General features: G+C 39.4%; 3 protein-coding genes and 2 long non-coding RNA genes across 6 annotated transcripts; 3 read left to right on the top strand and 2 right to left on the bottom strand.

Moving 5' to 3' along the window:
- The first annotated feature begins 800 nt into the window (after positions 1–800).
- Positions 801–11,071, top strand: LOC135352457 (uncharacterized). The gene is made up of 3 exons (XR_010399794.1): positions 801–1,203; positions 9,802–9,877; positions 10,270–11,071. It is a non-coding gene; the product is annotated as an uncharacterized LOC135352457 (long non-coding RNA).
- On the bottom strand, positions 3,575–8,808 carry LOC135352455 (NACHT, LRR and PYD domains-containing protein 5-like). Its single transcript, XM_064551637.1, has 2 exons — positions 8,649–8,808; positions 3,575–8,584 (listed from the first exon to the last, which is right to left on the bottom strand). Exon 2 carries the CDS (start codon positions 7,925–7,927, stop codon positions 4,670–4,672), a length of 3,258 nt encoding a protein of 1,085 aa, XP_064407707.1. The 5' UTR covers positions 7,928–8,584; positions 8,649–8,808; the 3' UTR covers positions 3,575–4,669.
- A 2,851-nt stretch (positions 11,072–13,922) lies between the features above and the next one.
- LOC135344880 (uncharacterized) lies at positions 13,923–20,101 on the bottom strand. The gene is made up of 2 exons (XR_010397565.1): positions 19,605–20,101; positions 13,923–14,331 (listed from the first exon to the last, which is right to left on the bottom strand). It is a non-coding gene; the product is annotated as an uncharacterized LOC135344880 (long non-coding RNA).
- Positions 15,353–23,738, top strand: LOC135344527 (uncharacterized). 2 transcript variants are annotated; one of them, XM_064541747.1, is made up of 8 exons: positions 19,885–21,318; positions 21,468–21,800; positions 21,865–22,128; positions 22,529–22,807; positions 22,870–22,943; positions 23,006–23,204; positions 23,257–23,558; positions 23,625–23,738. In XM_064541747.1, the coding sequence occupies exons 1-7, from the start codon at positions 21,267–21,269 to the stop codon at positions 23,451–23,453; spliced, it is 1,398 nt and encodes a 465-aa protein (XP_064397817.1). In that variant the 5' UTR covers positions 19,885–21,266; the 3' UTR covers positions 23,454–23,558; positions 23,625–23,738. The 2 variants fall into 2 exon arrangements, with proteins under 2 accessions (XP_064397825.1, XP_064397817.1); XM_064541755.1 differs by lacking the exons at positions 19,885–21,318; positions 21,468–21,800; positions 21,865–22,128; positions 22,529–22,807 and adding exons at positions 15,353–15,666; positions 15,730–15,993; positions 16,394–16,666.
- On the top strand, positions 16,710–17,761 carry LOC135344681 (uncharacterized). Its single transcript, XM_064541934.1, has 4 exons — positions 16,710–16,751; positions 16,810–17,008; positions 17,060–17,359; positions 17,416–17,761. Exons 2-4 carry the CDS (start codon positions 16,840–16,842, stop codon positions 17,649–17,651), a joined length of 705 nt encoding a protein of 234 aa, XP_064398004.1. The 5' UTR covers positions 16,710–16,751; positions 16,810–16,839; the 3' UTR covers positions 17,652–17,761.
- Positions 23,739–24,926: the final 1,188 nt, after the last annotated feature.

Below are 24,926 nucleotides of genomic sequence, written 5' to 3'. Positions count from 1 at the left end.
TCACGCTCTGTTTCGAAAGGTTTTTTGGGGAAATAGCCAATAAATGTGTGTGGCCAAGTGTCCTCGGGTTCCACTACTCTCCAATCTCCAGGTATATGCGGTGCAAGAATAAAGCTTGAGGGTAGTGTGACTTCCGGTGAAATACGTTGTTTTATCATAAGATAGAAATAATCCAAGTGCTCATTGCTGATTATCTCGGGAGTACTCAACCTGTGTTTTACAACTTCTTTATTATACTTGCAAGCACGGCTGACAATGATATGTGGTGGGTTGTGGGGGTCAGAAAGTAGAGCTAGCAGCGGCTTTCGAATAACTTCATTAAGCCTCTCCTCTCTGTGGCGCTCTGTCTCAGTTGGTAAAGTCTTAAAAACTTTTGCTTTTCTAAACAACAGCTCTTGCCATTTCACCTCGAGGCTAACCCATACAGGTACTTGTATGCCATCCACCTCGTTTAGTTTAGCAATGATTTCAGCTCGTCTGCCAACTATTTCTTTTCCAAGTAGGAGGAAAAAGTATTCAATGTGTAGATCCTGTGGATGTGGCTCTCCATACGCACTCTCGAGTAGTTTTCCAATTTCAGCAGTTTCATCTACATGTAGATGTGCCATGTTATCGTATAGACAAAATCTTTCTAGCTAACATACACAGTCAGCAGCTATAATTATAGGTTGTTATCTGTTTATTGTGGCTACTTTTATGGTCAAAACCATGCATGCATTATGTGCATAAACTGTATACTTATGAATACAAATAACTGTGGACTTTGCCATATTCACATCTGTTCTAGACTCACATGAGATTTAAATTGCAGTTTCAATGTAGATGTGCCATATGTTATTGTATATAGACAAAACCTATAGCTAACATGCAGTCAGCATGCATGCAGTTATTGCTAGGTTGCTTTATATATCTGCGTTTTATGGTCAAAACTATTACGTGCATAAACTGTTACTTATAAATAAAAATAACTGTGGACATTGCCATAATTATAGCTATATATTCACAGTCACTTACTGTTCTAGACTTTGGCGACACTAGTTGCATATCCATTGTATCACATGATTTAAATTCAAACTATACATATTGTAATTATATATATCTAATTGTATAATTGTAATAGTCCTCGGTATCAAAATGGGTGAACAAGAAAGGCTATCCACAAGCTCTGGAAGAGTCTATAGCAAAGAACGGTCGTCCCCAGAGGTAAATAGCATATATAGAATTTGATTGCTCTAATGATTTTAGCATTTGATGCTTGTTTTTTTCACAAAGGTATAAGGCCACTCCACTGAGCCGCGCATGCTTTTCAGCCTACCTCATTATTGACCTTTGTACTCTTTTACTCCATTATTTGTTAATTAATATGACATCATCAAATGTGTGGCTGCAAGATTGCAAGAAAGATGTCAGGCAAAATAGTTTATGATACATTTTCAATGGAATGTATAATGAGGGTAGCCTCCTTCACAAGACCTCACTTACTGCTTGCACATGTGCCAAATTATTGGATAATTTACCCGTAAAGTTTCCCTGAAATTTTACCATTCTGAATAATTTTTAGGCAAAGAATACAAATTCATAATATTAAAATTGTACAGAGTTGTCCCATGCAGTAATTAATTGTATAGTGCCTTGTATAATAGTGCTCCTATAATTATACTCTAAAACTGGGGTGGTCTGCAGGACTCCTTTTAGGTTGCCAGTATTAGACACGTGCATAATTTTCTGATGGATTCGTTAAGTTGTCCCAGTAGTTCTGCAGTAGTCCTGTATAGCCTAAGAATTCACTGTCAAGAGCAGTTTTAATAAGTTATGTCATCTCCCCCTAATATTTGTGGTGCAATTGTCTACCATAATATACATACAACAAGACAATATAATTACTACATTTGTATTAAAGGGATTTGAGGTCAGAGTTATATATATCCCTACTGTATACTCTTTATCTATTTCAATGTGTATTCTCATGCATGTGTAAGACACGTGCTTGTGTGTGTGCTTAACGTGCTTGTGTGTGTGCTTAACGTGCTTGTGTGTATGCTTAACGTACTGTGTTAATTTGAATGGGTATTGTGTTAGTTCAATCTAGTGTGCCTAATGAAAATGCTAATAATAATTGTGATGACCTCAATCACTGTAATAGGTTTAAACAAAGTTACGTAATCACAATGCTGCGCCGTGTTGTCATGTGCTCGTTTCCCCCTATCACAATTCCATAGAGAGATTTTGAGGTGTCTTACACGTGTACTAAAAATAACGGCACCTCGAGCCAATCACATGTGTTTTATCGTGGTGAATTTTCCTTCTGTATTTGCTAATCGCTAAATTGATTTTTTGGTCACATGCTGTGTTAGTTCTCACCACTACATTACACTGGGTATTTTTGTTGGCTTTCAGGAATGCTATAATATAGCTACCCACGAATTTTTGGTTCTTCTCATCTATTGTATGCATGTGCTCTGTTGTCAGTGGGGATGATCGGTATTGTTAGGTGCAAATGATCTTTGATTACCCCTACGGCAACAGTAAGATTGATACTAAGAGTCACCTTTCAGGATCAATAATTATGCCTCGAGGCGTAGCCGCACGAGGGATACGGTAAAGCTGACTGTGTGTGTGTGTGTATTCCAGCTGTAACTGCTCAACGGTGGTTGCAATGCGACGAAAACTAACAGCTTCTATAGGCTTTTAGCCACGTTCTCTTGGATTTTGATTCGTGGATTAGCAAACTAAAGCTTTTTTCTTGAGTTATGGCTAGTTTGACTCACATTTTGAAGGCTGTTACTCTAATAACTCTACTACTCAGCTTGGCGTAGGTCGCTCAACTACTGGGCTAATAGGCTGGCTCTGACCCAAATCTGGCGTCTCTGCCAGGTGCTGTGCTAGTTAGAGAGTTGTCTTGAATCACCCTGTCTACGTCTATCTATATATCTGTATATGTGTATGATCTCTTGTCTTGTCTTGCTCTGTTGAGGGTTTGTTTGACTATTACAGGTTGTGTATGGTGTTTGTTGTTGTTGTGTCTGTGAGGTTTGTGTGCTTATGTGTGCTAATTGGCCAATTCAAAACTATCATTGTGTAATCTAAGAAAGTGTCTCCAATGCATTGCGCATGCGCAGAACTTTTATAGTATCACTATAATTATACATGTATACACTAGACTACGTAGCTCTGTTAGATCATGATGTCCATTTTAACTCTGCTCATAGATCATATTCACCCCGTGCATTAAGCTTCATTGCACACTGAGCAAAACAGATACAATAACTTCCTTAACATTATGGAGATCGTAAATCTATAAAGCAACGATTAGATTGATTACTAGATTGATTAGAAAACAGTTTTTTTTTGTAACCTTCGAAGATCGGCTACAAGTTTCAACTATAATATTATTCTTCAACACCTAGCTGTCTCATTAGCAGTTCAAGCACAAGTGTCTAGTTTGCTCAAACAGCTCAGTTTTTGGTCTACACACACACACAAACCAACAAACCCAATCACTCTATCCCTGCTGCGCACGCTACATTATGGCTTATGGCTTATATTGCACGGTACTGACGCACGATGACGTCAATACAATACGCGTTGTATTTTCGCATTCCCTTTGATCCGCCCACGCAATACGTACAAACATAGCAATTAATATACAGTACTATAGCAAATAAGACACGTACATACAAATTAATGACAAGTGTTTATAGCTTCTGTTCTGCTTAGATTGTACAATGGAGCTTGTAGAGTCGATATTACAGACAGAACGTTTACTTAATTATCATGGTGGTGTTATAATTAAACAGGAGCACATGCTAATACCATCTGTTGTTAATGTTGTACTCTTTATCGGTATCTGTTTCAAGTTCCTCGATCTCTTTCACTAACTCATCTTCCAATTCTCCAACAGTTAAATTTAGGACAGGTTTTCTATGAATGTATGCCATTGCAAATTCTTTCAAATGGCCCTCAATCAATTCATCGGCAATATCTAGATTTTGAAGACCTTGGTTGCGTGCTAGCATTTCACACACAGATTTAGCGATTTCATTGTTTAGGTCGGCTGCTTGTAACTGAGCGTCACTACAGTTTAACGTGTTTAACGTTGTGTTTTCATGTAAGCTTTTAAACAGATTTGTCCATCCCTGAATGTTTAGTTTGTATCCACTAATTGATACTTCCCTCAATGAGTGATTGTGTGAGAGAGCATCAGCAATACAGTAAACCACTTCTTCAGTATATTTAGGCTAATCAATTTTTAGAACAGCTAGTGTTTTGTTGTTGATGAGTAGACATTTCAAAGCTGTGCAACACTCCTCCCCACACAATTTATTACCACTGACGTCTAGTGTGGTGATGCATGATGAACAAAGAGCATTGAAAAGTTCTGTCCAACTACTGTCTACTTCCTTATTTTCTCTGAGAGAAAGTTCTCTCAGAGGAGATTTGTGTGTAATATTGATTCCTTTAAATGCTTCATCCGTTAGACCGCACGAATTAGCTCTCAAAACAGTTAACGCTTTATTTTGATGAATGAAGTCTTTAAACGCTAAAGATCCCTTATTTCCAAGTTGTTCATTCTCGTAACATTGTAAGTCTAAAGTGGTGATGGAGGTTGATGGGAGTGTTTGAAACAACAACACTGACATCTTGCAAGTAGTTTGAATACTGAGTTCTCTTAGGCTTTGATTATCCGATAGAGCATGGAAAAAAATTTCTGAATATTGTCTCCAAACCATACTTTTAAGACTCGTAGCTGCTTGCATGTTGTTACTATCTTTGAAAGTTTTTTCCTACGTTCTTTGCTCAGAGTATGTCTTTCTATATTGAGCTCGTGAAGATTTTGTGACCTCACTTTAAGAGCTGCCAGCGGTGTGTGCCATGCGCAGAAGTTGTCATCTGAACCAGAGTATTCTAACTTTAGTTCCACAGCTGCTTGATTGCATGAGAGTCCATCCTCCAAATGTTTGATTGATGTACCGTTTAATTCGCATGAGTCAAGTGTCAATGTTTGCAAAGTGTTGGTGCTCTCAAGCATATCTCGACAGTCCTTAGCAAATTGTGTGAAATTAAGTTCGACTAATGTTAAACTAGCTACAATTTTACTATTTCCTACTGACCTAAGTAAAGCCTTAGACAGGAATGATTCAGCGGTAACAATCACTCTATTTAGTTCCTGTGGCAACTGCTGTTCTAGCAATACCGTAAATAGATCATCGGATTCAATATCTTCTATGTGCTCGTCAGGTGACTTAAAAACAACACAAACGTGGTTGTCATTGCATACATACATTATCAAATTTGGCATATTATTACTTATTGAAATATGAACACTTACATTCACTGGCAAGTTATTTCGTAAGTGTATTAGACCTTTGTAGTTTATTTTGCTTCCCTCTAGTTGTAACGTACGTAGGTTTCTCTTGTTTTGCAAAGTTGCTATTAGTGATGAAATATCCTGTGCATTGATGTGGCTCTTGTTAATATGAAGGTGTTGTATATGCTTACAGTTTTTGATGACATTGCAAAAACTATCCCAAACATCACTTTCGGAGCTAGCACATAGCGAACAGTCCTCAAAACTATCAGGTTTGTATAATACGATAGTCTTTACTTTTTTATGTTTAACAGACTCGATAAAGTTCTTAATTACCCCTGAACATATTTTCATTTTTGAAATCTGTAATGCACTTTTTGATATAATTTCACTCTCAGCCCACCCTGCTTCAGTATCGGATGTCATTATTAATTCCTGTAAGCTATTTGCTCGTAGCATGTGCAATGCTTCACCTAAAGGTGATTTGCAGCATATTATTTCTTTAAACTCCAATGGTGGAATTTTAACGTATTCCAGTTTTGAATCCTTTTCGAAGAGTGCTGTGAAAGAATTTTGAGAAATTCGAGCACTTTTGTAGGAACAGAGATCTAGTCGTTTAGTTAGGCACAATACTGAAATATCTCTCTGTGAATGCTTCTTAGACACTAATAGTTTAATTGTATCAGAACTAAGACTGCATTGGGACAAGTTTATATCATCCCACACGTGATCTTTGGGAGTTAGGGCGAGAAAGTTGGCCAAGACAAGGCAGTCAAACTGAGAGAGACTATGCTCTGACAAGTTGAGTGAATTGGTCACCAGACAAGGAAAGAGCCAGTTGTATGTCGTTTGTCGGCTTTCGTATAGAAGATGAGCCAGGAATAAGAATTGAGTTCTCACTGGTTTTCGTAGAGATTTTGTTTTTGTTTTGAAATAATGACACACACCAGTCTCTATTGATTTCAGAGCTGGGAAGGCTTGTTCAACAGGAAGAAAATCAAGTTTAGTCAATCCAGAAAGAAAGAGTAAAGTCATTCTAAATCTATCATCATCAATTTTGGATGTAATAAACTCTAGTTTGTCTTCTTTGCTCTTTTTTAGTGCAAGATGCCTTGCAGCTAGAAACTCTTGAATGGTTAAATGAAGGAACTGATAGTAATAAGCCTCTGTCTGTTCCTTGCTGAAAGTCTCGATCAAGTTTAGTAGTCCTAAAGATAATGCTGGTGTGTCAAATTCCTGTGTGACTTCCTTATATTTGAAGACTAGCTTATCTTGAGTCATTCCTGTGTATGCTAACTCACATAACGAGTCTAGACACTTGATTATTGTAGCGGGAAAATCCTCAATATTATTTGCATATTTTATTTCATTTATGCCAGGTTTGTAGTGTTTGACTGTGTACAGAATGAATACCTCATAGAGTTGTGTGAGTGTGTCAGGTAAAGTATGTTTTTTCTGGTAGACATACAGTACAATCCTGCAGTTTAGAGGGATATAGCATAGGGAGACAATATCCAATCTCTCCTTCAGCATCTGTATTAGCTTCTCTGCTTTTTCTTTGTCTGTAATGTTCTGTTTAATACAATGTTCTATATCCTTTCTTTTAAATCCTAATACTTCAACATGTCGATTAACACGATTGACACGGTTGATATCCTGTAGTGGGCCTGAGGCATATGATCGTGATGTAACCAGCACAGAACAATTGTGTAGGGAATTCCCTCGAATGATTTCCCATAAAAGTGTATTCTTATCAGATCGTTGCTGACTGCTCAGCTCGTCAAATCCGTCAAAGATGAACATTACTCCTAAACCTGATGTCTCCTGTATGTGCTTTATGATTTGCTCCTTTAGCTCAGGGTCGTCAGCTTTTAGTAAGTCAGATAGTGAGGCAGCTGTGTGACCTCTTAGTTCCCTTAGTGGTTTGAGGATAACAGTGTGGTGGTCCTTGATGAGCTTCCCTTGTGCCCAATCAATGCATATCTTCCTGCTGAGTGTGGTTTTGCCTACTCCTGGGGCTCCGTCTATTACAACAGTGTACCTGTTTGGTGCAACTACTTTAGAATCACCAGGTAGTGGCTCGAAGATCTTTTCTAATGTAATCACTTGCTTTCTCTTAACAATATTGTCCACATTACCAGTAGCGTAATCATACTCAATTGATTGTGTGTGCTTAGCTTGAGGTAAAGGAATCTGTTTCTTCTCAATTAGAGCTAGTTTTGAAAATTTATCTTTCAATGGTGGTGGCCAATCGTCTGGTAAAGATGACATCTGTTTGTACTTGTCTTTAAGGAAGCTGGAGTACCTCACAACACATTCTGGAGTGGGGTCACTACTAGGCTGTGAGCTACATGTACGCGATAATAAGCTTTTTGTCGAGATATTTTCTTGTATTTTATCAGCCAATGCATTCATTTGAACAGTACGTTGTCTTAAAGCTGTATCAATTTCTGCCCATGTCAATGGTCTGATAGTATGTCGTTGGTATAGGGCTTTCCTTAAACAGGTTTCACATTCTTTATTATCGTGTTCTATGATATTGAGGATGCCTGTATCAAGACCCAATGCTAGGCTTAGGTTGTACCATTTTGGACTGACTTCGGGAAGTTCTCTGTACATTTCGTTGAAATTTAAAATTTGACTACCAGCTGATGTTATTTGACTAGAACTTGCTATAGAATGTTGTTGGTTTGTGTCATCATCAGTCTCATTATGTTCACCATTAGATTGCTGTGAGGTGTCACTTTCATACTGCTGTATACATATACTATCACTATCATCACTCTCGTACTGACGTGCTCTACCTGCCAACTGTTGAGGGTTATTGTGGTGAACCCTTTTAGCTGGTGTAATATCTGTACAACTGGCACCTTGCAAGGTAGAGCTAGGTTGGCACGTTTTGCCCCTGGTTCTAGTAGACGACCGTTTCCTAGCTAGTGGAGAGTGAATATCAGAGTGAAATTGGTCGGATAATTCATGTTCTGAATGTATTTCTCTTGGAATACTAACGATAAGTTTTTTTTAACCGTTGTGCTCTTACTGAATACGGTATACTGACAATTAGTTGTGAAAGAGTATGAACAGAAAACTGAGTATCATTAGAGGCAGTTTCAGTGATATGTTGTTCTCTTATTGAGCGTGGAATACTCACAATTAGTGGTGAAGTATTTGTGTGTTGAGCCAACGGACTGTGACTGCTCACTTGTTGTGGCTCTTGTTCCCCTTGTGTCGATGGAGATAGATCCATTGTGTTCGTATGTCCCTGTTCTTACGTAGCTGTATGTGTATATAAACGACAATTTATTATACAGTGCTCATAATTCTATTAGCTGGTACTTACATTGTGTGTCAGTTTGGAGACTACAGTTCACTTTCTTGTGTTTAGGTTGGGGGACCTCAAACTTGTACAGTGCACAACTTGTTTGTACGTACAGCTAACGTACATGCTAAAAGTTTGTCTTTGTGGCCAGTAAACTGTGACTGTTCAGCTTTGTCTTTGTGGCCAGTAAACTGTGACTTGTTCAGCTTCTGGTCAATAGATAGTCTAATTGTGGTTGAGCTTTAAGGGCTGTGTGAGACATCAGAATGATTTTGTTATAGCCCCAATTTACAATTTACCAGCTCATTTTAGGTATTTTTATGATTGAGCCCCATAGGTTTATATTCCATGTGTATTTTTTTAGATTGGAAACCACTCCTTTTCTTTTGGCCGGGAAAGGGACTGGCAAGCTGCTGTGTTGAGAGTTGTCCCAGTGTGTGAAGAATCTCACGCTCCCACAAGAATGCAAACGTCACAAATACTCATGTGCCACTGCTATCTGCACACAATTATTATAAGCCTCGAGTATAAGTACATCACTGGCAGTCTGTTATCGAAGCTAAAAGTAATATCACCCACGCATTACGTACTTTGTGGTTTGTATAATTGCATTCCAACAGAACAACTCTCAACACGACAGCTTAATTGCCAAGAAAGGGAGTGGTTTCAAGTCTACATAATTATCATACTGTTCAATTTTCATTTTCATTTGCTGGACGATTCCTACCCAATGTGTCTTAAGAATTGTGATTTTGAATTGATGCATACTTTAATACCATACCAAACAAGTGGATCAAGTATTGTGTGTTGAGCTGAGTTTATATGTCTCCGACTGTAAAACCGGTATCACGAGACTATATCCGTTTGAAGGCATGCAGGAAAAGAGAATGTCATATTGATCAGATTGAGTAATTTTCGTAAAATTCGTTCAACTCAAAACACGGTGATTTTTGTCAGTAAAAATTTGTTAGACTTCATTGCCTGTACTGCATTGCCTGCACTGCATTGCATGTGTTTTGGTAAACCGTGCCTACGTTTTCGTGGCGAAACATTTTGTGAAAGTACAGCCTGCCCATGAAAATAACGAATTTTACCCGCCCCCCCCCCCCTCACGAAAATTACTCGCTATAGTAAAAATACAGTATAGTTGCTCACTACTAAATGAATCGTGCAGGCAGCTGTGTGGTACTGTCTGAACAACTACTGCTATGACAATGCTGTGTTACCGGCTGAGAGACTGCATACTGAAGGTATAGGTGAGCTCATGAGTCACTCTGCATTGCATGCTGGGTCTAGCTAGTGGGCTTGAATGTGTGTGTAATGAATAGCTGCATATGTGATGTGGGGAGGAAATTTAGTTGTATCTTAAGGTTAGTATTGTGTTGAATCATTATATATACAGTACAAGTGTGAATCTCAATGGGATTATCATGTTGTTCCATTGTACACATTGTGCAGTATATTTGCATGAATGTGCTTCTCACAGACTTGAAAAAAATGTACCAGTGCATGTATAATTTTATACTTAAGCACTTTGTATTCTAAGCATTATACGTACATGTAGTATAATTCTATGAACACACTGTCACTGTTTGGGTAATTGTTTTGATGGTTTATTAATTAAGCTGTTCAATCCCCTCAGCCAATTCTCGAAGGCCGCGGTGTGCTTGATCATTATCATCAGAACAGTGTCCTGTCTTGCAGAAGATGCAAAATATCTCACAGTTGTTTTCTAAAAGGTTACATTCATCCCACTCCTCCGGATGTTCAGCATAGTGCTTAGCAGTGGCTACTACTTGGTGGGCTGGTAAGCTATAGCTTGTATGTGTTGACGTTCCTGCCTGTGCTTGGCCATCACTAACTCTGTACACAACCAATCGCAACGAAGCTCCATCCAGAAACTGATCAAGAGACGATCGAGTTATCTTTGCTGTAAATTTTGTTTTCTGCTCCTTCTGGCCAGTAAAGTGAATTACAATCGGTGTTCCAGCAGTAGTGCCCACGTAGATACCATGGTGCTGGTATATAGAAGCCAAACAATATGTATAGGCATAGATATGATCCCCTACTTTCAAGTCTTTTTCCTGAATCGAATGAAACTGGCAACCAACTCTGTATTGTGAATCATCAGTAGGAAAATTGTGGACACTTGATCTGTCTTCCATTGCTCTGACGTTTTTGCTAGACATAATAATTATAGCTAAGGTTAATGTTTCAACCTAAACTGTTCATTAATTTTGCTCATTACTCATGCAGAATGTGAACATCTGTAAACATTGTTTTCTCTGCTGATCATTAACATAAAATTATGTCTGTTCTACACATGTACTATTAACGTACATATGTACATAATACATATCGGAAAGTGGTGGACATGCGAGGGCACTTCCCTGGGACAGTCCCCACTATGTCAAACAACATGTCAGTTTAACCCGAATTAGTAAATGTACCTTTCAACCAAAGGGTTAAAAAAACAGTTTTTTTATAGTAAAGTAACATTTTATTCAATCGTAAAGTAACATTTTGGTAATCGTAAATAGTGCAATTATTTTTACTCATGCAGTAAAACTTCCATTACCGTGTGAAAACAACCATTTGTAATAGGTAATAAAATGTAAGGGGTTAAAACCACCGCAATAGTCAGGCAGTAAATAAATTATATAATTATAGTCAATGTCTGCATGGCCAATGGTCCTGTGTCTAGCTTGTACTCTGTTGTGGTTGTCAAGCGATAGCCTCATAGTTGATATTATAATGCCAATCATAGGTTTTGTCACTGTTTTGCAATAGTAGGCCCAGTTTCGACACACTAAAATATGTGCCCTAGGTCTCTGGGTTGCTTAAGAGTTCCGTTGCTGTATTTACCACACCTTCAGCTTGTCTATATAGTTATTACTACAACTCGTGTGACAAGTTCCTCGTATCTTAAAAATCCATTGTTCATCACCTATACAATGACATCATAGTTTTGTTTTAAGCATCTTCACCCTAGATACTACTCTCGATACACCGGCCTGATGTCTCTAATTTAATTACTACACTTGATTAATTGTTCCCGACCTGTGTCCCCATATCTAGGACGTGCATATACTGGCTTTCTTATTTGGTGAGGAATTTGCCATGCATTGAAAGCAAGATCGTATGCCACGCTCATGTTTGTTGCATTTCTTATAATTAAGCTGAAAGCTAAACATTCATGTTCGCTTAATTAGCAGATGTCCATTGTCTAAACAATATAATTATGAAACTTGCAGGCTTTTATATAGTAGTACAGTTGTGTTTTCATAAATTCTTGTCAATAACTGACTTTACTGGCCAGATTATACCATAGATTGAATAGGGAGAGGGATTGGAAACGGAAGTAGCGTCACGTGACATTTTACATTGAATTTGCAGCATGGCACCAGACAGCCTTTGATGTCAATCCGTGGTACGGTTGCTCAACACGCGGGAAACAATGTTTCATGAATTATGATCACTACAAGATATTCAGAGCCCCCCTAAAACGTTATTCTCATGCCCCCTAATGGTGAGCATCAGTTGGAAAAGAAAAAATACATTTTTGACTTTTGTGAAGAGAGCTAGAGGTACAAAACACGCTATAAGATCTTTATGTACCTAGAATGCTTCTAATATAGCTACTGTGTCCCATGTGGTCTCAAGTGTCAGTTGGAAGTGCAAGTTTTAGTATAATCTAGCAGACAGTCAAGGTACTAGATTTTACCAACGTTAGATACACAGCCTCGATTAAACCCCGGCGTAACGCGGATATAATTTGAGGTGACTTCCATTTCTAATCCCTCTCCCTATTCAATCTATGATTACACCATCCGTACAGAGGAAATTTGGTGAGCGTTTTTGACGAGTTTTACTGAAGATTGCCAAATTAAAACCACCAATTTAAGCAGCGAAGGCACGTCATTGACATGGTATATATAGCAACACCCACGAAACCCAAATTAAAGAACGCCAATTCGGTTCAAATAATTATAGTCTTCCCAAATGTTTTTGTTATAAGGTAATGTGAAGGATTGCGTGATGTTTGCATTTCGGCACTTGCTCAGTTGAATGTCAAATCGATGGTACTCAATAGTCAGAAAACTAACATTTAAATACAAAACACCTATTATATCGACGTTCTATTTTAGTTCTCCAAGCAAAACATTCACATTATCTAGAATATTTACTTCTCAAAATTTCCAGCCTATACTGTTCTACAACACACTAATAATTAACTAAAGAGGTTCACTAAATTACGTACCGTTGTAGTTTACCACCTGATTAATTACTTCCTCTATGTACGATAAAAATCAGTCCTTCACAAATAATTCTGTTACGATATAATTATGCTGATTTCTGCTTTTGCGATTTGGACAGTGTAATAATGGACTCGCCATATGCAATTGTGTGCAATTGACTTATAATAATCGAGATTAATGCAAAGCCATGCAGGGAATGGTCAAATAGGCGGCCCAACCATCTGCATGCGTGCAGAGTATCCAGTGGAGTTTTCCAGTGTGGAGCATAGTTCCACTTACATAATTTATAGCCATAAAACAAAACGAATAAATAAGAACTTTTGTGTTCACGCAAGACACCTGGAGCTAGAGAATTATTTACATCACCAATAAACACTGTAATGGTAACTAGTGGCTGGAGTTTGTACGAAAATAAAAGTCATCCGAAGTAATAAAAAAAATGAACAATAATGACCATAGGCAAGATTGTCCTGAGTGTGGGGGTCTACTTTAAAGACATCAGGATCTTTGTACACTGGACCCAACTGATGCATGGAGGTAATAACAAAATCTATTTTCAGAGCATCACGGTTTTGGGGCATAATACTGAACTATAATTATAATACCGTACAAGTATTAAAAATAGAATGTGAAATTACTATTCCAGTAGACTCTCGCTATTCCAGCTCTCTGAAGTACAGCCACCTCGATATACCTGCCATTTAGTTGGCATGGATTGCTAGCTACTGCACAAAACTCACCCTGAAATGTGGCCACTCGCTATTCTGCATGGATATGACGTTTTGGCAGATAAAATTTATAAATAGAGAACAGAATGATTCATTATAATTATCCTTCATTATCCCAAGACAAAACCGCAAAATTAGTCATTAGATTTGAGGTAAGGTCGTTTTTTAGCTGCGGCAATTTCTTAAATGCGGCCACCTTACTATTCCGGCCAAGCTGCACTGTCCCAAGGGTAACCAAATTAACGAGGTCTACTATAATTATTATAATAATGTGTGCATTTTTATTAGTATGTATGCAGACTCTGAAATGCAAGAGAAAAAATAGTGAAGTGATCACCAATCCATATTGATTGCCTGGGCCCAGCCAGGCATATAATAATTACTAGATGACATCATAAACAATAATTGCAGGAACAAGAGCACATGGTACATAATTATCTACAGGTGTGAGTTTAGTTGCTTGAGTTTATAGTTAGTTAGACACCTACTGCTGCCAGGAGCCTGTTCTTGGAAATTGGAGCACTCTTCAGTATATTCCATGTTGAATGCATAGAACGTGTTCAAGGAGCACCAGCAGAGCTTTCTTTGTAGGTACAGTTGAGATTTTTTATAAGTGTAGTTTTGTCAATCCTCTCTAGAATATTACTGGTGGCCAGCCATCTGGATCATAGTTGTGCATGGAAGTGGAACTTGTTCCGGTGTACGTGTGTCTCCATCCTGCAAATGAAGGTGAGTTTTGTAATAATCATTGCGTAATTGATGTAATTACAGCGCCACCATAATTTAAGCGCCACGTCAGCATCAGTAGAGAGGCCTTAAAAGAAGCGCCTACCGTTGCTGTAATTATATTTTTGGCGCTTATAAAAAGGCTTGTTTGAGAACATCAAGACAATCCTGCATCTATGACTTCCTTACACTTTGAGCAGTTCTCCGACCCATAGCTATAGAGTCAATAAATGTTGTTCACGAGTCAGCTCTCAACGGTACAGCTAGCTAGCAAGTGAAACTGAGCTAAACCACGCCCATTTTCTCTAAAATGTCTATACTGGCTGTAGAACATAAGCACCACCATCATTTAGACGCATTGCAGCTGAACGTAATTTTGGTGTTCTAAAAGATGTGCCGCTTAGAAATAGTTTTTCTGCCGCTGTAATTACATCAATTATGGTAGGTATTTCATAAAATCAATGCAAGGATGAACATCTCTCGTATCAATTCATTCTTCGGTAGAATGTATGTATATGTGACAGACAATTTGTCGTATCTTAATTGCCAGGTTATTTATTATCTCGTGATTACCATGGCTTTGTAGTGTACATCACAAAACATGTAGTATATAGGTACCAGATTGCCAGCATACTATTGTTCTCAGCTTATAAGAATAATAATTATGTGGATAAAATAATAATAAAGACAAATTTAGTACATTAATTCTCATCTGTAGAGTAGCTTGCATCATAGCTAGGCAACTCAGCTTGCAAGTGTTTGTTGGAGTCATACTTGGCCATGTTTATGATCTTAGGGCATATTCTCTCCCATATTTTCGTATACTTCTCTTCTAGTAGTGTAAGAGAATTTACCGCTCGTTCACTCTTGACAATCTGCGTGAATTGTATAGTATATTATTGTAAAACGCTTTACTGTGCTAGTTTTGCTGGTTTTTAGTACTTAAAGTAGCATCATCCACATGAGTATTTTTCCATGCACTCTTCAGCTCAGCAACCGGTTCTGTACTGTCCTGGTCCTGCAACTATCCGCTGTTCAACTGTAACACCAACCGTTTGGGATGGGACAGCTTTTAATGGACAGTGTCCCCTCAATGGGATCGGTTTTCAAACTATTAACGATGACAGTATTGGTGAATCCTCCTCCTGTGGAGAACTGAATGTGACTATCACCAATGTAGTCACAACCATTGATGTGGGTAGCACTGTAGTAACTGTTGACTCATCACTGTCTTTCAGTGCCCAACCATCTCATCTCCCAGTGGATTAACTGTTGTCTGTAGAAGTGGGCCCAATGCTGCTGTGAACTCTATGCTATTGATTCCTGGTAGGTATATGAGTTGGCTGATAATCAGACATGCTTGGCTGACTCCTATGTACCACCCTGCAGATCCTACTCAGGCTGTGTCTGTGAGCCAGGACTCTCTGACAGCTGTGACAGTGACTTTAACGGGTGGAGACAGTCGCTGTATTTCACTGTACTTTGTGGAAGTCACTCAGATGGGCAGCAGCGACTCACCCATTATCATGAGCAGCTCTTCTCCCTCCATTGGTGTGACTGGTCTGGACCTGTGTAGGAACTGCTACTTTGTTGTCGGCTTTGTTCAAGCTCTTTCAGGCGTACAAGGGGGAAGAAGTACACCACAAATGATAAGTAAGTATATGAGTGATTTAGAAGCCTAGCCTCCTAGGGACTATTCATCGCCCAAATTATAGCGAGTAGATACAGCAAGTAGATACATATATATATACCTGCAAAAAAATAATGCTATAAGGAGACAGTATTAAGTGTTGTTTGAGAATTTATGTGAACCCCGTTCTGAGAATCAGGTTTCTGAATGTTTTGCTACTACCATAATTATACCTGGTTTCGAATAGATTGCAAATGGAGAGGTTTCCACATAATTGCATAGGTCGCAAACGAAAAAAGAAAAAGCAAGTGCAAACAATTCGCCATAGTTAGACTCAACCAGGCTTGTACACTGTCATTCGCAAATATTATCGGAATATGGTATACGGTAGTGGCTGTTGAGATAAGTAGTTTTCTTGTGCAGGTTTGGAAGCGGTTACAAATGTGAAAGCCAACACAACTACTTTGTCTTGGACACAGCTGGCAAACACTGCTTCAGATGGCTGCAACTCAGGCTATATCATCTCCTGGACTGAAGGAGAAGATAGTACGGTCGGTTCTAGCACTTCAGTCCTGGTGTCAAATCTACACAACTTCCCTTTCTGTCAAAGTCAAACTCTAACGGTGACGCCCAATACACCATCTGGTCGTCTCACTGTGGGTACCAGTTTGCAGAATGTGATATTTGAGCACCCAGGTACATAGTTTTGTGCCTCTAAAAGGTTTTAACTCGATTTTTCACTCTCCAGTCAGATAATGTGGTGATTAACATCAACTGGCAGGTACATGTAACAGGTTGTTTAATATTTCATCAAGAATCATTCTTGTATATATGTATAGGATATCTCTTTAGAGGCAGTTCCATTGAGAATGTTTGGGTTCAGTAAGATCGGGGAGGGTGTGTGTAACCCTCGGTTTAGTGCAACTGGTTCATCGGTGACCCAGTCAATACCAGGAGCTCAGTCTGGTGACAGGTACACTGTCTGTGTGGTGTTTATCAACAACGAGTGCATGAATCGTACAGATGACACTGTCAGAGGTGAGAGAAAGCTTTGTGTGCCTAATTTATCCATTTTGTATATCTCTACAGTTCCGGTGCAACTGCTTGTCAATCCACAGCTATGTGTTGGTGATAGTTCTGTCTCAATAGTGGTCAGTGTATCTCCCTCTCCCCCTATGAGTCTTGACTCCCTGTCCATACTCGCAGCTATTGATCCCCCTCATGCTAGTGCTGTGTTGGCAAACTACCCCACATCATCTCAACAGTACACGGTGATGTTTGATGGTCTGACCCCTGGAACACTCTACATTTACGACATAAAGGTGATACTCAGGAATGATTCTACCACCACTATTGGTCTGCCGGTGACTGGATCCTTCACTGTTCTAGGTACAAACTCACTATTACAGTTTGGCTTATAAATCATATACCTCCCTCCTTTATAGGCATATCCCGAGAAGCTGAAATAGCCCTTTCAGTATCTGTGACGTTCTTTTTGACCCTAGTTCTCGCCATCAGTGTTTTCATTGTACTGGCAGTGAACAAGTGCAGGAGGTCTGAGAAGATAACTCTGCAAACTGAAACTGAAATGAGACAACCACCTGTGATATACGAAGATATTAAACCAGAACCTCACACTCAGGGAAATCTAGCTTATTATGGCCATATACACTTCAGTTAATTACATGTACTTTCAAACAGTGAGTCAGTCAGCCAGAATAATGTATAAGGTCAGCCTAAATTACTTGATACGACCAGCATAACAAATTATTAACACAGAGTGTTAATTGTGTTGAATGTTATAATGATGATTGACTTTCAATTGCTAGTTTGCAATTTGATTTTTCCGGTTTGTTCACCATCCTATGTACATGTGCGTATGTTGTTGTTAATCTTCAATGTGCATTGCCATCTTTACCGGTATGTAATTATTTGGTAAACTAGATCGACTCAAGAACTGTTGAAATTATGCTGACGTGCCACTCGTCAATAGATACATACAATTATGACTATATAATTATAGTAACTAATACTTATATTTAATATTATGTTTCAAGAACATTCGACTGTGGACTATTTATACTATATAAGTGTATGCCATGATTAGTAGGGGTGGCATTCATTTCCAGCTAGCATAATTCTAATTAAGGCGCATCACAAGAAACCACACCCTAATATCTGCACATTGTGCGATCTGGTAGCTTTGCTAAACATTGATCTGGTTGCTAAACATCGACTGTTTATTAGTTTTGAGACAAAACCAATCCATATAGTCTCGCGAGCAGACGTGGGAGGGAGGGAACGTCTGGTAACTATTGCAGCAATTCCGTGGACCACTGCCAGAATGTTGGCAGTGCCAATCAGATTTGTCCACGTCATAGTGGGCGGGTAACACCCCGTATATTTTCCTATTATAGCATAAAATGAACGCGAAAAGAAGGATTATTACTCTAGCAAAGGCTAATTTTAGTGTTGAACCATACCTGGTTGCGAAGGAACTTGGTTACAAAAGGAGCTCAGACCAAGCAAGAGCTAGCTAGCTGCATATGAAAATATTTGTCTACATGTGAATTTGGTTAATTAACAAATATCTTGCACATGACTACATTCCTCAGTGCCATGGAATTGCTGCAATAGTTACCAGACGTTCCCTCTAGGACAAGTCTGCTCGCGAGACTACAATCCATATTGATTGCCTGGGCCCAGCCAGGCATATAATAATTACTAGATGACATCATAAACAATAATTGCAGGAACAAGAGCACATGGTACATAATTATCTACAGGTGTGAGTTTAGTTGCTTGAGTTTATAGTTAGTTAGACACCTACTGCTGCCAGGAGCCTGTTCTTGGAAATTGGAGCACTCTTCAGTATATTCCATGTTGAATGCATAGAAGGTAATAACAAAATCTATTTCAGCGTTAGCTGCAGATCGAGCCCCACCCAGCTAGGCATGACGAAAATTTTGCAAAAAATAATGCTGATTCAGCAATAATTGTGGCAAATTAAACTTGGATTACCTCGATTTCAGGCCGCCCTGAAGATATGTGCACAATTATTGCTGAATCAGCACTATTTTTTGCAAAATTTTCGTCATGCCTAGCTGGGTGGGGCTCGATCTGCAGCTAACGCTGCTTTGCCTGCAAGTAGTGCTCACTAGTTAGAGTTGTGCCAAGAAGCATTGTTTAGTGTTGGTAGTTTCAGTGCTTGGTAAGCGTGCAAAGACGGAGATAAATGTCTCACTGACGATTATCGATACATTCGGCAGCTTATTTCTCATGACCACCATTCCGTCCGCAAGCAAGTTATTCTTTCCAAATTTTGGGGAGCTGTTACTTTCTTACCCATCTGTAGATCCATGTAGTTAGTTTTGTGCAAAATTGTCTTGTGCTTCGTGCAATAGCCGCCGATTATAGGTGTCTGGCGAAGATAGGTTACTTACTCTAGTATTTATATATAATAGGTACCAGATTGCCAGCATACTATCAGGGTTCTGCCTACAGTGGTCGTTTAGGTAAGCTGCGACCACCACTAGATATTTTCCGACCACCGCTTAGCCTTTCCGACCACTGCTTTACTTTCTACAAGTACTGGCTAGTCCAGTCATCTAGCTAGCTGCTAGTCTTCGCTTACCAGTTTTACTGTCTTGATGTGCCTTATATAGAGCTAACTATGAATTGAACTCTACTGCGCATGACCAGAACAATTAATTGAAGCTGCAGCATGGCTTTGTTGAGTTCAAGGAGTACTGCAGCTAGCTAGCTAGCTAGCTATACTCTGCCTTAAAACAGGGAGTTGGACCACCTGCTAAGGAAAAGACTAGCTAGAGAGTGAGCAACTGGGTGCAGTTAACACTTCCAAGTACTGATTATGACCCTGTGATGAAGAAATTTTAGTATAGCACCATACTGTACTGATGCAAGTACAACAATATATAATTATTTCAGTTGTATACTTACATGGCTTACAACGCATGCATGTTCAAATTTGTGTCTCCCTTCCCGTACACACCCCCTGCGTGGGCGAATTTTCCCCCATCATTTTTAACCACCTCTCAAAATTCCTGGGCAGAACCCTGTACTATTGTTCTCAGCTTATAAGAATAATAATTACGAGGATAAAATACAAATAATTTAGTACATTAATTCTCACCTGTAGCGTAGCTTGCATCATAGCTGGACAACTCAGTGTCATACTTGGCCACGTTTATGATTTTAGGGCATATTCTGTCTCCCATATTTTCGTATACTTCTCTTTTATATAATTATAGTAGCTCCTTCACACTCTTTGACGATCTGCATGAATTGTATTGTATAACATCATAAGATCTGCTCTCTATCTCATCCGCTTCCTTTAGAGGAGGGTATGTGCTTAGCACAGATTGTAGAGTTAGGGGGCCCTCACCCGGCCATGGTGTTAGCTCTTCTGAAAGTGATGGTTCTTCATATAAGCTTATCGGTGGCCTGCAGTTTTACATTTTACTATTTTGTCATTTCAGTAGCACACGTAGGTATGTCATAGGAACCAGGTCACATTTTATTCCTGTAGATCCCTTAAATATATAGGACGTTTAACATACCCCCGTATGAGGCTATAATTATATAGTTACTGTAGTCTGTAGCAATGTTTAATTGCGTTACAATGCCAGGTAATATAAATTACTTGTCTGTTTGTTGGCTTCCCATGTTTGTAGTTGTGATGGGCAAGCCTCCTATGGAGGTGCCGTGTGAAGGCATGTCTGTGTTCATTTGTATATTTGTATACAGGAGAAAATATAATATGCCTATCTTCCATTACCCAAGTCTTGCCATATTCAAATGATGTGCATAGTGCGTAAAGTGCAGTATTTTCTAAACTGACCTTTACCAATATGCAGTGAGTACATGATTGTATTACAAGAGTTTGTACTGTGTGGGCAGATCAAAGGGAATGCGGAAATACAACACGTGATGTGTTGACGCCATCGTGCTTCAGTACCGTGAAATATGAGCCATAAATGTAGTGAACATTATTACTCTGTGTGTGCGCAGCAGGTGTAGAGTGATTGGTTTGTGTGTGTGTGTGTGGAGACAACAAGCTGTTTGAGCGAATACAAGTTCACTTTCGAAACAAGTACAATGTCTTAGGTCTCCATAATTGAGAGTAGTATTATTACAATTATGATGCACCAGTAATGTGTACGACCCTACACATGGCATAGGGAGATACCCTTTATTTAAAGAAAGATAAATTACTTATTAGGTATTGACTTCATTTCAAGCTAGCTGTGAAGCTGTGACCAGAGTTGTCTAAATAATGGACACAAGATTTGTTTTATTTTTAGTTGCGCTCTTAAGCTGGACATCGGGTAAAAGTTCTTATTTAAAGATTGAGCTCTCAGTGCATATATGTAATTCCCTTCTTGCTAGATCAAAACGCTTTACTGTGCTAGTTTTGCTGGTTTTTAGTACTTAAAGTAGCATCATCCACATGAATATTTCTCCATGCACTCTTCAGCTCAGCAACCGGTTCTGTACTGTCCTGGTCCTGCAACTATCAACTGTTCAACTGTAACACCAACCGTTTGGGATGGGACGGCTTTTAATGGACGGTGTCCCCTCAATGGGATCTCTTTTCAAGATATTAACAATAACAGTATTGGTGAATCCTCGTCTTGTAGAGAACTGAATGTGACTATCACCAATGTAGTCACAACCATTGACGTTGGTAGCACTGTAGTGAATGTTGACTCATCACTGTCTTTCAGTGCCCAACCATCTCTCAGTGGATTAACTGTTGTCTGTAGAAGTGGGTCCAATGCTGCTGTGAACTCTATGCTATTGATTCCAGGTAGGTATGAGTTAGCTGATAATCAGACATGCTTGGCTGACTCCTCTTTTGTATCACCCTGCAGATCCTACTCAGGCTGTGTCTGTGAGTCAGGACTCTTTGACAGCTGTGACAGTGACTTTAACAGGCGGAGACAGTCGCTGTATATCACTGTACTTTGTGGTGATCACTGAGATAGGCAGCAGCGACTCACCCGCTATTATAAGCAGCTTTTCTCCTTCCATTAGTGTGACTGGTCTGGACTTGTGTGGGAACCGCTACTCTGTTGTCGGCTTTGTTCAAGCTCCCTCAGGCGTACAAGGGGGAAGAAGTACACCACAAATGATAAGTAAGTATATGAGTGATTTAGAAGCCTAGCATCCTAGGGACTATTCATCGCCCAACATTATAGCGAGTAGATACAGCAAGTAGATACATATATACGTGCCTGCAAAACAATAATGCTATAGGAGACAGTATTAAGTGTTGTTTGAGGATTTATGTGAACCCCGTTCTGATAATCAGGTTGCTGAATGTTTTGCTACTACCATAATTATACCTGGTTTCGAATAGATTGCAAATGGAGAGGTTTCCACATAATTGCATAGGTCGCAAACGAAAAAAGGAAAAGCAGGTGCATACAATTCGCCATAGTTAGACACAACCAGGCTTGTACACTGTCATTTGCAAATAATATCGGAATATGGTATACGGTAGTGGCTGTTGAGATAAGTAGTTTTCTTGTGCAGGTTTGGAAGCGGTTACAAATGTGAAAGCCAACAGAACTACATGTACTTTGTCTTGGACACAGCCGGCAAACACTGCTTCAGATGGCTGCAACTCTGGCTATATCATATCCTGGACTGAAGGAGAAGATAGTACAGTCGGTTCTAGCACTTCAGTCCTGGTGTCAAATCTACACAACTTCCCTTTCTGTCAAAGTCAAACTCTAACAGTGACGCCCAATACACCATCTGGTCGTCTCACTGTGGGTACCAGTTTGCAGAATGTGATATTTGAGCACCCAGGTACATAGTTTTGTGCCTCTAAAAGGTTTTAACTCGATCCTACATGTGTCTATACTTTACAGATTTTGCTGCTCCTGTAGTATCAGTCTTTTTCACTCTCCAGTCAGATAATGTGGTGATTAACATCAACTGGCAGGTACATGTAACAGGTTGTTTAATATTTCATCAAGAATCATTCTTGTATATATGTATGTATAGGATATCTCTTTAGAAGCAGTTCCATTGAGAATGTTTGGGTTCAGTAAGATCGGGGAGGGTGTGTGTAACCCTCAGTTTAGTGCAACTGGTTCATCGATGACCCAGTCAATACCAGGAGCTCAGTCTGGTGACAGGTACACTATCTGTGTGGTGTTTATCAACAACGAGTGCATGAATCGTACAGATGACACTATCAGAGGTGAGAGAAAGCTTTATGTGCCTAATTTATCCATTTTGTATTGTCTCTACAGTTCCGGTGCAACTGCTCACCAATCCACAGCTATCTGTTGGTGATAGTTCTGTCTCAATAGTGGTCAGTGTATCTCCCTCTCCCCCCATGAGTCTTGACTCCCTGTCCATACTCGCAGCTATTGATCCCCCTCATGGTAGTGCTGTGTTGGCAAACTACCCTACATCATCTCAGTACATGGTGATTTCGATAGTCTGACCTCTGGAACAATGTACACTTACGACATCAGGGTGGTACTCAGGAATGATAATACTAGTACTACCACTATTGGTCTGCCGGTAACTGGATCCTTCACGGTTCCAGGTAGCTATATACCTTCTACCACATGTACTCTATATGTGTCTATTTATTAAATTTGTCTCTCCTCAGCATGTGGCACAGTTTGTGTAACCGTGGTTATTGTAGTCTGTGTACTGCTAGTGGTTGCTGTTCTTAGCCTAGCTGGAGGCTTCGGTGCTTACAAGTACAAAAACAGATCTAAAGGTAATGGGTAGTGCTCAGGATTTTTTTAACCAGCATAAACCAATTTGCTCAAGTTTATAAACATAATCTTTCTGCATCTAAAGATTGGTCAGTGAGATCGTTCAAATCTGAAAACGCAAGGAAGCACGAACTTACGTAAGTGAAAGCCATAATTGTGCCTCGGTGTGCATTGTAGTGTGTTTGTGTGTGTGTCTGGCTGTGTAGACTGTTCTGCCCAGTGATAAATGAAGTTGCAAGTAAGAGCTTCTATAGGCTTCTAGTCATGGATTTTATTTGTAGATTTGCAAAATAATGCTTGTTTTCGAATTATGGCTAGTTGTGCTTACTTTGAAGGGCATTGCAGTCTCTTCAGACTCGTGTGTAGCAAAATCTGTTGACATAACTTAGCTATTCAACTTAAAAGTAGCTCTGCACTAGTACGCTACCTATTGGTAGCTGCGAAAGAGCTGCAAAGCTCCACTGAATGCAGCAGCCATTATTTATGGGACTTTTTTGTAATCTTCTCAGCAACGATCAGGATCGATTGTTTCCCACTATCTTGTACCATTCCTGCCCTGCATGCAATAGCAAAAGCATTAGCATTATTGCAGCTAGCTTTTCACCGCGGCATCAGCACCTGTGGTGCTTTCATTTATTGTGCTTTTTTAAACTGGAAGTAATTTATAACCCAATAATTTATCTGTCACAATTGTATACACGTGTACAAAGATGCATGCATATATGTACACTCATTTCTAATACCATGGCAATTTTCTCATTCAGGCATAACTCATCTCCCCCACCACCTGACTCCTTGTACGCTGACCCCAAATCCATTGAGCACCAGGCAGCTCCAGGCACTGAGGACCAGTACGCCATGGTCGATAAAAACGGCAAGAAAAACACAAAACCAAAGCCAACTCCACCAGAAGCTGTGTATCAGGTATGTGTAAAGTACTTGTTGCATCATACACACATATAGATACTCCAAGGTTTTCGTAATGTAGGGTGCAAGTTAACTACCTTGTACATGTACCTTCTTACAACTAGTGTCGCTTTGTGAACCTACTGCTTTGGTTATTACTCCCTACTGCTATTTAGCATACACTACCAATCCCCACCCAGGACCCCTGCACGATTGAGCACGAGACCGCTGCCTCCAGAGTTATGTGTGCCGTGGTGAACAAGCCCAAGAGGTCCTCCAAAAAT

Source organism: Halichondria panicea, chromosome 1, assembly GCF_963675165.1.
Source record: "Halichondria panicea chromosome 1, odHalPani1.1, whole genome shotgun sequence".
Taxonomy (NCBI): Eukaryota; Metazoa; Porifera; class Demospongiae; order Suberitida; family Halichondriidae; genus Halichondria; species Halichondria panicea.
This window is presented reverse-complemented; position numbering and strand designations above follow the sequence as displayed.

What these genes read in the sequence shown, in the direction of transcription:
- LOC135352455 (XM_064551637.1), bottom strand. Translation starts at nt 7,927, where the DNA reads ATGTACAGAGAACTTCCCGAAGTCAGTCCAAAATGGTACAACCTAAGC.
- LOC135344681 (XM_064541934.1), top strand. Translation starts at nt 16,840, where the DNA reads ATGTTTGGGTTCAGTAAGATCGGGGAGGGTGTGTGTAACCCTCGGTTT. An exon ending in TACAGATGACACTGTCAGAG is followed by an intron (nt 17,009 to 17,059) that starts GTGAGAGAAAGC and finishes ATATCTCTACAG; the next exon opens with TTCCGGTGCAACTGCTTGTC. An exon ending in TGGATCCTTCACTGTTCTAG is followed by an intron (nt 17,360 to 17,415) that starts GTACAAACTCAC and finishes CCTCCTTTATAG; the next exon opens with GCATATCCCGAGAAGCTGAA.
- LOC135344527 (XM_064541747.1), top strand. Translation starts at nt 21,267, where the DNA reads ATGGACACAAGATTTGTTTTATTTTTAGTTGCGCTCTTAAGCTGGACA. An exon ending in TGTGATATTTGAGCACCCAG is followed by an intron (nt 22,808 to 22,869) that starts GTACATAGTTTT and finishes TATACTTTACAG; the next exon opens with ATTTTGCTGCTCCTGTAGTA. An exon ending in TGATTAACATCAACTGGCAG is followed by an intron (nt 22,944 to 23,005) that starts GTACATGTAACA and finishes ATGTATGTATAG; the next exon opens with GATATCTCTTTAGAAGCAGT.